General features: G+C 36.2%; 1 protein-coding gene across 6 annotated transcripts in view; it reads right to left on the reverse strand.

The window, feature by feature from the left end:
* The window catches only part of STXBP5 (syntaxin binding protein 5), a 104,949-nt gene that overhangs the window by 58,253 nt on the left and 34,414 nt on the right, over positions 1–12,282 (reverse strand). For all 6 annotated transcript variants that reach the window (XM_069852145.1, XM_069852144.1, XM_069852149.1 and 3 more), the window contains exons 5-7: positions 6,706–6,840; positions 5,602–5,665; positions 1,737–1,820 (exon numbers count right to left, since the gene is read on the reverse strand). In XM_069852145.1, the coding sequence (XP_069708246.1) occupies positions 1,737–1,820; positions 5,602–5,665; positions 6,706–6,840 (283 nt within the window). The remainder of the gene's footprint in view (positions 1–1,736; positions 1,821–5,601; positions 5,666–6,705; positions 6,841–12,282) is intronic.

Here is a 12,282-nt window from a genome sequence, read left to right on the forward strand (position 1 = left end):
AGAACCAACAAATTATTGCATATAGTAATTCATTTTCCAAAGAGGAAGACAGACATCTACATTCCTTAAAGGGCAATCTGAACTCACAGAGCAAACCAACTTCTAAGACTTGAACAGCCAATATTTTTTTAAGGAACTACACCATATATTGATACTCGCTGATGAAAGCAGTGAAACTCATCAAGTTCACTCTACAGATCTTCAGATCTTCATTGTTTTCTCTCCTCTTCCTATTGATTCCCAGGTCATGATAATACACACTTCTTTACCAAAGGATCTGACCTAGGGTATTTAATTAGATCTTTGCAGTCAAGAAACCCAAACTGAACAACTAGATGCATTCACTTCTAAATCCTAAAAGAAATCAAAGATTAAATGGCTGAACTATTCACTGCCATTTGCAACCTCTCAAATCAAGGTTGGTTCAGGAAGATGACAAGTATGAAATTGATTTTGTAAACAAATGGGCCACAAAATTCAAAGAAAACCAGAATAAGCACCATAGTGTATATCCTGGCTAAGTGTCTAGATATTGCAGAAAAATTTTACTAAAGAACAAACTTAATCATAGAATCATAGAATGGTTTGGGCTGGAAAGGACCTTAAAGATCATCTAGTTCCAGACTCACTGACATAGGCAGGGACACCCCCACTATCAGCATACAGATGACTATAATAACAGTACGAGAATTCAATACGCTTTCTGTAAGAGGAAATCACATCCAACAAATCTCTGAAAATGTTAACAAGCATGTGACTAATAGTAACACCATTTAAGCTGTCTACATGATTTTCAAAGTCTTTAACAAAATCTCTGAAAGGAAACCAAACAGACTAGAGAATCTTCAAAAGGCAAATAATTGGTTAAGGTATCAGGAAGTAAAGTAAGCTAGTATAAAAACAGGCTGGCAGTAATCGATTAGTTCTTGGAGGAAAGTAATTGGTAGAGACCCCCAGGGATCTCTGCTGCTCAATTTATTAATATGTAAGTTGGAAAATTAGAACAAACATAGTAAGGTGATAAGTCTGCTGATCGTACCAAAGCATATTCAAAATAGAAATCAGGATTCCAGTGGCAAACTGTAGAAAGACTTAAAATTTTTATTGTCCAAGTATGTAAATGCAAAGCTATGTATAAACACAATCTACTTTGAGCTGAAAATTAAGCCTGAAGAACGAGACTCTAGTTCCATAGCAGGTCATTCCAAGGATGTACCACCTTAATGCTTGCAGCACCAAAAGGCTAAGCCAATATCAAGATTGAGAGAAAAAAAATAAATAAAAGCAAACATAACTATTACTCATTATAAATCCAGCACACTCACATCTTGAATGCTATGTTTCTCTTTTATAAAACAAAGATAAAATATAATGGTAAAAGAGAAAGAGCCAAACCGTCTTGTTTCAACTTAAGACTAAAGCTTTTAACACAGGTGGAAGTTACATTACTCAAGAACAAAAAAAAAAATCTGGAAGCTTCCATCCCTAACTCCCCAAATTGGTAAAGAAATGCAATCCATGTCATTATTCATCGCTTCACAAACTTCAACTCTGTGAACACTTATTCAGTCTGAAGTTTCTATTATTCAAACCCTATGGCTCTTTTAGAGAAAACTTCAAGTACTTGCAGTTTCAGAGTCCTATTTATTGATCCACTGGTGACATAAGAATAAAAAAAAAATCACTATTAGATGGAGAATGCTCTCCCCATAGTAGTGGAGATAAAAAAATGTTACCTCATCATGCGTGTATCTGTAATCTGCCTTCTTTGACTTCAGATCCCATAATACCACTGTTCCAGACTCAAAGCCAATCAGAAGCTGCAATAATAAGCAGATATATTAAGTCTTTATAAGGATAAGCAAAAATAATACCACTGGCAATGCCCGTACTTCTTGCTCAAAAAAGATGCTAAATGTTACACGTATTAACTGCAAGTTATGAAGACAAAAATTAGTGAGAAGTGGTGAGGACCTCAGTCTTAGAGAGGTTTACTTTGTACTTGTCATTATCCTAAAATTCCAGCTAATACAACTGACATCCATGCAAAATCAGAAAAAAAATACTGCATTTTACTGAAGGACCCTTAGAAATCCCTTGGAGTTCCAGAAAGTTCAGCATTTAACCTTCTTATGTGTGTCCCTCCCTGAGTAAAAATGGGGGAGTTGGATAAGAGAACTCTCTATTATGCATTTTCCTCACTGGAATTTGTTCTGCTTAGATTTGCTGGACCAAGACACTACCTTTCTCAAGTTCTAGATAATGGTTCATTGTTGATAAAGAAACTAAGCAATATAAGTTTTCTCCAGATATTCATCACAAGTGAGTTAACAGATTAAAGGAAGCAGAAAAGCATTTGTTATTAAGAATAGGAAAGATAGAAATTAAACAAAATAACTTCCCAAATAATCTTTTTGTTATAAGCAAGATTAAACCATTTCTGCAGGGAGTGGATTCAAATTGCTCATAATAGACACTCAACAATGCATCGACAAATTAAGTATTTTGCTCCCCTATCTTACGTGATACTTCTTTTAATTAAAAAAAACCCAAGGCCAACATAAGGCAGTAGTAACAGTCGTGGCACTTGTTATATAGAAGGTGGCAACGCAGCTTCATTTTTTATAGCTGCTGGATCTACAGCGAGATTACTCCTTTGAGCAATGTTGCTACAGCGGAAGCAGCTCCTAGCATTAGGTAGCATGTCTTCATCCCCACTTCTTTTTCCCAGCATGGACATACAAAAAAAAGTAGTAGTTGGCTGCTCCATTTACTCACTGTTGAAACAGTGTATTTCCTTTAACGAAACAGAAGTGCCCCAAGGCATGTGCTCCACACGACAAGCATAGAAAACACTGCATTCACACACATGCCACTGTAGTCACGGATAGTAATCTAAATCAGTATGGTCTGTTACTGTATCTAGAGTTTGTGCCAGGACAGGCTTTTCAACATGTTAAGCTTTGCAGTGTACAGCTATTCCCAATATAAAGAACAAGAGAGGATCTCCTATCAGGTTACAGATAAAATGCTTAATCTATTTCAGTGCTATCTAGCACTTAAATACCCTGAAAATAGTAGACATGTTTGTTCTGGTAAAACTGATTTTTTTTTTCCTCACTACAATGTCGTATCTACAGTTATTTTAAGTGACCTTGTTTATCATAAACTGCAGTTTATAATTTTTCTCTTTTAACTCAGAAGACTAGAAAAATCACAGCAATAAGAAGGCTAGTAGCGCGAACAAATTTTAAAAGTGAGTACCCAGGAGTTTTTTCAATTGCCCAGTTTTTTCAGCAATATTTTTCTTACAAAAAAGGTGACAAGTGCAAGGTCAGATTCCAAAACACTGATTTACAGCCTAACTGATAAAACTAGTAATTCTTAAACTTTAGTTTACAGTAAATCAGGTGTGGTGTGGGGGTGGATCACACCAGAATAAATAGGTAATTTATTTTTTCTGAAGTCATCATAGCTTCATTGCATTCATATTTTAAGGCCATGATTCTATAACAGGACTCAAATCTAATTCTACAGTGAAATCCATAAGTTATGCACTTACCGTAGTGAGCTTCATCCCAATGGAAAAAAAAAAAAAACCTCTACTTATTCCTTTCTCCTTGTTGGACTGAAATCTCAAGTGTAAAGGATACAAACTTATAACTAGTATGCTATTTAAACATTCAAACCACTGCTAAGACAACAGTATCATTCCCTCTTTCTTCAGTTTTATCCACTCATAACATCACAAATGAAAAGCAAGGAAACAAAAAAAATAATGTTTCTCCTGCATATGTGGAACAACTCTGTTGTAGAAGAGGTCTGTTACCCTACTTAGTCTTGCAATCGTGACTTAAGTGCAGTGTATGTCACCTACGTAAGACATACTAACATTGTAACTCCTTACTTTCTATTGATTTGTGGATTCTTGACTGTGAACAAAAGCTATGAGTTCTATGCTGGTTTTGCATGCACCTCATCACAGATGTCCCAAAGCAAAGTGTACTGCCTGCAGATTTAGATTAATAATAAAGAATTTTTGACCACTGAGTTCATAGCTCAAGTTGATCTTTGTGGCTGCCATGTCTACAGGACATAAAAATAGTTACTTTGCAAGGCTTCAAGAATCTGTACTGTAAATCTTAGGTAAAGATAAAAGATGAATGTTATTACTATCTCCAAAGAAGGAGAAGATAGGTCTAACATGTAGCTCTTGCTTAGACGTTTTAGTTGAGTTGACTTTTCTGAAGTGTCTAGTTGCACTAAAGGCCAGTTAAGTTTTAAGCAATTCATTCTAATCACTAGAGGCTGTTTGCTACTGCTAAATGAGAGTATGTCAGACAGACTTCAAATTCCACAAAGACTACCGTCTTGGATTAGCCAAAATGAAGACAAAGCACACAGTATTCTATATAAATATACTATTTAAATAAGTAGTTTAAAGCTGGGAAACAGTAATCTTAAGAGTATTATAATGGCTATTTGATTTCCAGCCCACTATTTCTACACACAGATTATGATTAGTTTTTGGGATTTTTTGTAACATCTTAATTTTCACCATCATAAGTAAGTCCTTATATTTTGTTTTCAAAAACTACGAGATGCACTCAATTAGTCCAATAACGTGTTCTACAGTCATGCCTGTATTTTGCTTCATATTATTTTCACAGCCTAAAACCTTAAGTCAGCCTTCCTTTATGCTTTCAGCATTGCCCTCATCTACTTAACCCTTCTTTAAAAAGCAGGGGTATTTAAACTTAAAAAGTCTTGTTTGAAAAATCATAGAATCATAGAATAGTTTGGGTTGGAAGGGACTTAAAAATCATCTAGTTCCAACCCCCTTGCCATGGGCAGGACCACCTGCCACTGGATCAGGCTGCTAAAAGCCCCATCCAGCTTGGCCTTGAACATCTCCAGGGATGGGGCAGCCACAACTTACCTGGGCAACCTGTTCCAGTGCCTCATCGCTCTTCATGACGAAGAAATTCTTCCTTAATGTCAAGCCTAAATCTGCCCCTCTCCAATTTACCCCCATTCTTCCTTGTCCTATCACTACAAGTCTTTGTGAACAGTCCCTCTCCAGCTTTCTTGTAGGTCCGTTTCAGGTACTGGAAGGTTGCTATAAGGTCTCCTCAGAGCCTTCTCTTCTCCAGGCTGAACAAGCCCAACTCTTTCAGCCTATCCTCATACGGGAGGTGCTCCAGCCCTCTGATCATCCTTGTAGCCCTCCTCTGGACCCGTTCCAGCAGCTCCATATCCTTCTTATGTTGAGGATTCCAGAACTGGACACAACAGTCCAGGTGAGGTCTCACAAAAGATGAATAGAGGGGCAGAATCACCTCCCTTGACCTGCTGGCCGCACTTCTTTTCATGCAGCCTAGGATACAGTTGGCCTTCTGGCTGCAAGTGAACATTGCCGGCTCATGTCAAGCTTCTCATTGAACAGCACCCCCAAGTCCTTCTCTGCAGGGCTGCTCTCAATCACGTCATCCTCCATTGTGTACTGAAATCTGGGATTGCCCTGATCCAGATGTAGGACCTTGTACTTGGCCTTGTTGAACCTCACGATGACGTATTTTATAGTATTTAAACATATCCTACCTTTCCTTCATCCATTGGATTGTCGCTAATGTGGACAATAGGTCCTGGGTGAGATTTGGATGACCTAAACAGAAATATTTCCATTTAATTAAAAAAAAAAAATTCCCCTGCCCAAAACTGCATCTCAAAATGATTATAAGTAATACAGACTCTGCAAATATAAACTCCAAATAAGCAAGCTATTGACATTGTCAATACTGGAGTCACTTTTATCTTCAAGCCCATAAATAATTTCTGTCTATTTTTAGCCAGTTAGTTTATCTTTTTATAAGAAGGAAAGACTGACTTACTGCTTATTCACAACACACAAAAAAAGCCACTGGCTTTACAACCTTTATCTTAATGTTTGATGTTACAGAATTGACACAGTTGAATAAAAATGTTTATTTTTATGCTGGAAAAAAGGTCTTGCTACTATTCATAAACTGTCCAAGCTGGGCACTGTCAAAATACAAAGTTAAGATTTTATGTCTTCTTGCTGTTGAAGAAGATGGGCTAATGAAGTGCTGTTTTTCAACAGCCTTTGGCAAGTGACAGATTTCATGTATGTTTTGAAAACAGACATAACATTCTGGGAGCAAAATAACAGCACAGGAGCAACAACACATAAGTATGTTTTCACCCATAAACCGCTACATTTGCATACAGAAATTTATTAAAAAAGCAGTAGCAAAGACAGTAGCTGTAAAAATATATTTCAGTCTTGGAATAGGCTTACTGAAATTTATATTGTCAGCCAGTAATTTAACCTCAGCAAACATCAGTCTCCTACAGTGTGTGCCTTTATACTTCAGGCTTTAACCCCAAAACTGTAGAATTGACATGCCTGCCCAAGTATCAGCCACGTCATATTAACATACATTATTTTTCTTATTCTTTGTCAGCACAGATAATGATTTTTATTTATATTTTACATCAATTCCAGCACTATAATGAAACAGGGTTATAGGCAGAAATGTGTATTAACATTAATATTTCACATTTATGAGAATAAAAATTATTTACATGACAATGGTAGTAACAAGGACATTTCTGCAACTGCTGTTAGTAACAACTAACACTACTGTCTCTTCCCCTCAACAGACAATACTTCATTAAACTCACAGTTCAATGGCTTTATTCCACATGATGACATAGCCTGAGAGAGTAAATGATTCCACATTGACAATGTGAATGTTTCCTCTTTCGGTGCCCACATATAGCCATTTACTTTGAAAAGGCAGATGACAAAATGTTATCCTGAGAGAGAAAGCCACCAAAAAAAAAGGAATTAAGGACAAGTCTGTTAGATATCCTACACTTCAAGATCTACATTGACAAAGATAGAAAAAAGGCAATAAGCAAACAGGAAGAAATAAGGTAAGTTAGAGGTAAAGTATCAAAGCCAGTACACAGCAAGTTTAGGAAATGCACAGACAATGTAAAAACTTAAGGAAAACAAGAAACAGAAACCAAGGTATCCTAAAACTATTAAGTCATTCAGATAAAAATCATACAGCCACCTTTGGTAATTATCATACTGAATGCATCTGCTGAAGATTGCTGTAATTTTAAACTTAAAATACAATAGTCCTTTGTATGAATCTCCCTTTGAAATCTACCTAATTTCATGTTATAAAGAAAAAGATATTTAGAAGTAGCCTTATGCAGATTAAGATGGTTTCAAGTGAGGAGACAAAGGCAGAAAGCAAAACATGAGAAATAAGTTTACATGTAACCCAAAGTATCTCCGAAAAACCAAACCTAAAACCAATCCTAAACAATTATAAAGTCATTTTAACAGTAGTCAGAATTTGGGGTTATGTTACTTAATTTTACTTACACATTTTAATTTTCTGCTTTATAGTTTTCTGCCAGAAGGAAGTACCTGAACAAAACCCAAAAAGCTAACAACTGTTTGTACAGAAGAGAACTCTTCTTTGGCCATAGCTCCAGTGCAAATATTAGTATTTGAAAACGTGGCAATTTCCCAATTCCTGGGTCCTCCTTATTGTTCACTGTTTCTTCAAAATTGCTAAGGAAATAGTGTCTGTAAGAACTCAAGCATCTGATTTTTCTACACAACAGAAATACTAACTTGAAATTACAGCCTGGAAACTTTCTGGAAAGCTGTAAACTCTAAACCATTTTAATCTGACAGGTCCCAACATTTAAAGAAATTGCCAAACTACTTGGACTATATCAAGCTTGGTCTTCCAGAAATGTTTCACTGATAAAGTAAAATAATTATTCAATGGAAATTTGTTCTGTCAGCTCTAATCCTTGGCTTTACAGACTTTTTTTGTTCTTGTTTTCTCCCTGTTGGGCTCCCTTCTTGCCAAATTCATGCATCACTTCACAAGCCTGTTAATCATAATTTATGCAAAGAACAGCTTCAGATCCTTTGCATTAGATGTTCACTATAAACACTTAACTTCAAGACAAAAGTGAAGGCTAACAGCAACAATGAAAAAAGCCTGCTAATGGCTGAAAAGTTAATCTGTATCACAGGTTTAAAATCTTAAGGTTTCTATAGTAATACTACCTGTATCAAAAGTGTACCACCTTATTTTTCATATCTTCGATTTCTTTCTAGTTAGGGAATGCAGTTTGCTCAGGCAAATCTTTATTTTCTAACTTCCTCAATTCCTTGCACTTGAATAACCAAGGAAAAAGACAGTACTAATTATTTGCATTGATATTTCAGAGAAAAAACAATGATGTATAAGATTTAAAATGCTCTTCCAACTCATTAAACTCAGAGACTGTAAAATTTTTACTGACAGTGATTTGCAAACACCACAGATTGAAGGCTTGAGTTTTCCCAACATCCTTGAAAAAATATTTTATTGGAAGCTAAATCACATACATACTGACACTACAGAGCTCTCCCACTAAAAGCAGGTCATGGGGAAGGAGGAAGAGACACAGCATGAAAACATAAACCATCAGCACTCCGCAACACCACAGCCTCTTTTTGTGCCAGAACTCCATGTGCCAGAAGCAGCTGGCAGCCAGATCAGTTGGACCTACAAACGCAGCCTAGCAGCCAGAAATAGTATTCAGGAGCAGGGTCATGGGCCCATTTGTCTTGATCTGTGATTTAATATTGTCAGTTACACTTGTTCAACACTAACTACATAACCCATTCTATTTCATGTCATTTAAAGATGGTCACAAATATAAGTTTGGGCTGCAACTTTGATTGCTCTGGCAAAAAAGCAACACCTAAAGAAATATCAACTCCTCAAGACTCTTGATACTCCTCTTGAATATGCAGCCATATTCAATTTGCTGTCTCCTCTGTGCAAGTGAGATTAATCTTGTCAAGAGTTAGCAAGAAATGCAATGATTCTACGTGAAGAATTAGAGTTCAACAAGTAAATTCACAAAATGCTTAGGAAGTCTCAATAGGCTGAAGAGGTTGAAATCTTAAAATTTTTAACTATAAGCACACATAGAACAAGGTTTTTAACCTTGCCCTCAAAGTGTGCTTTTACCAGTTTTCTACAATCAGAAGACTTGCATGATTTATATAACCTAAGAAATATTCTTAGAGATTCTATGTTTCATAGAAAGACCGATGACTAGTTAAATCCAAGAGGAATTTCTCATGCTGATTCTACTATCATAAAAGAATCGCCATTTCACCTTAAATGTGGTAAATGTTACTCCACTCACAAATATAATTTTTTTATTTGCTATGTCCTTATTTCTTAATAAAAAAAGTAAGTGTTCCAGCTTTATGAAAATTCATTATATTTTCATATAAACTGATTCATTTGAAAACTGTATTTATTTTAGCAATTTACAGAGTAACATTTTCAACTTTAAAGTCCATGTATTGACTTTATCTCTCTCTGTAGTAATCAAGGTTTCACCTTAAACTATGCAGATTTAAAACAACACTGGAAATGTTACAGCCCTCCTAAAAACTAAAATTCAGTGAAGCTATGGGCACCTGAAGAGCCAGTGACTACCTATTAGTATATCAACAAACAGGCTACATTTGATGGCCGGGCTTGCTCTGTTGAAAATTGGACCAAGGATTAAAGGGATTCAGACTTGTTTTGAATGATGGAAACAAAAGGTCAGGGTCTTCTTGGAGGTGAGGCAATACTTGCTTGTTTAACACTTGGCCAAGGACAATACATATGTTTTTCTGAGAAATGCAGTTTTCTCTTTCAGAAACCTAGCTTCCTGCCACCACAACATTAGAATAATATATTCCATCCACAGCATTTTAAGATGAAGAGCAGTGGAAGTTGCCATATAATGCTCTGGCAATTTCTACAACCCATGCATTCTTCCCCATCTCTCCCTTTGTACAAATGGATATGTAGATAAATGCAGAAAATATAATCGATGGTTTGGAACATATTGAAAGGAGTACAGATACAAAAATTTTTTTACTTTGATTGAGTGTAAGTCTTTCTTGCACACAACCCCCAACTGCATGAAAACAATCTATCAATCAGAATCAGGGAAGTACCATACTCTTCTGCATCAAGTCATTTGGGTCAAAACTACTGGAGCAGAGGCATCTATTAAAAAAATAGATCAACATCTAACAAAAAAGAGACAGTCTGGAACACTCTGAGCCAGTGGTCACATAAAATAGGTTTTCTTCACACGCAGCTCTTCCATGACATAACAGATTCCTCATGTTATCTCCAAGGAAATTTCAGCTACTTCAGCAAGTATAGTACATTCTGTGAAGTAGACTGACCTTCTAGCATAATGCAGGTATCATGCACAGTAATTTATTCCAAGTATCTTTCTTCCCCATACGAGCACAGAGAAGAACATCCCCTTACAGAAAAAAAGTAATGCTTTAAAGAGATTTTTTTTTTTTTAATCTGAAATCTACAGTACAATTTTAATATATGCTAGCATCACAGCTAAAATTAGGTACTGTTATGCAACCCCAAAACAGCTGGGGTCATTCTATACTTTACTATAGCTGTACTTTTCCCCAAGTATAAGATCTCCCTCCTCACTGCATATACATTTGCAAAGCTACTTGATCTCCTGTACCTCCCTTCCAAAAAAACCACAAGAAATTTCACTTTCCTGTGAAATGAATTTGTAAAAGTTGAACCAATGTTTCAAGAAAGAAAAATTACATACAGAAACCCCAGTGGTAAACAGCACGGAAGACAGTGATAAAAGAAAATCTCCCAGAAAACATTTCTTGTTCTTACTGTACTTAACATATAATTTGTGCTATTGCTTATGAGAGAGTATTAGCAGTGATGGTGGAGTCTTCAAGATGCCATTTGTAAACCTGCTGAAAAGATTTCCTTTCTTAACTGCAGACCACGTGTCTTAAGAAAAGCCTTAACTGTGGTTGTTTCACAAGATAGATCAAAATAGTCGTCATGGCAAATGATAAAGTGATAGTATTCACTAGAGGAACTTAATTACAGAAATATCAAAGAATACAATTAATGAAATTACTAGGTAAGTGGAAGAATTAGGGTTTTGAGGGAAATATTAAGTAGAAATGACAAGCTGTTATCTTGAATGTATTATTATGACAGAAGAAATCCTTCTAAATTAATCTTTACCTTTCCTTAGTCTACTGCATTGTGAAGTATTACATGTTCTCCAGAATTTTCCACTGCTTTAACAAAGCACAGTGACAAAGCACAGTGACAAATACGTTGATGAGTGACAAACACTGATAACAGGTTTTACTTTTAAAGTCACTAAAACTATTTCTAGAACCTCAGGCTATGATAGATCTGCAGTTACTGTAATTTCACCAGCTACTCAGATCACTATTGTACATGCAAAATAAAATTTTTCTAAGTGTTAAGCTACTGAACTTATATCCTGCACACCTCTATCTTCGGCCTTACATGCATGAGATAACTACCATGGTAAATTCGGAAGCTAAAACGTTTAATTCTTATGTTCAATTAGCCAGTGTCCATGGGCTCTTGTCAAGTCTTCAGTGGGCATAAAAAGTCAAGAGCCAGCGTCAGAACAGCATATTGATGGAAACCAGGAATGGCTGTGATTTTGCCAGACTGCAGGAAAGGGTTTATTTTCCAGATCTGGTAACTGCAATAAGCCAAAAATATCTGCCTATACCAAAAAAGGCCTGAAAGGGCAAAAGACATTTTCAATGCATCCCAAAGCTGTCTCCCCAAGGGATCATATGTATGTAATATATTGTAAAAACTGGACCAGGTACTTCAATTCCATTTATATCCCATAACAGTACTCCAAATTATGCTTCTCCAAGTACATTCACTTAAAGGACTGCCTCTAAAGGCAGCTGAGAAGTATCAACGTTAACTATTTGTCCTAGTGTGTACACTAGTGGTGTGAAGATGGAGTAACAGGGAAGCAAGAACCAAAAACAGAATTACAATTGTCGCCACTGATGTGATTAATACTAGGGCCATTTAGATAATTTTCCACGAAGTCTCAATTTTAGAGGATTTTTAGGTTGCTGCAGGTGTTTGTATCTTTATGACATAAAGTTCCTCATATTTCACGGCTTATTTCCTTTACGGAGTCCCATTTCACCTCTCTGTTTTAAGATGGCTTTTCAAGCTTCAGTTGTACTTCACTAAAAGGGGTCTTGACATTTTTATTTATACACAAACAGAAAAGGGCTGCTTCACTGCTTGTAATACTGACACAAGACATATGCACACAGGGCCTCTGAGGCAAGTGATCTGAGAACTA

Source organism: Phaenicophaeus curvirostris, chromosome 2 (assembly GCF_032191515.1).
Source record: "Phaenicophaeus curvirostris isolate KB17595 chromosome 2, BPBGC_Pcur_1.0, whole genome shotgun sequence".
Lineage (NCBI taxonomy): Eukaryota > Metazoa > Chordata > Aves > Cuculiformes > Cuculidae > Phaenicophaeus > Phaenicophaeus curvirostris.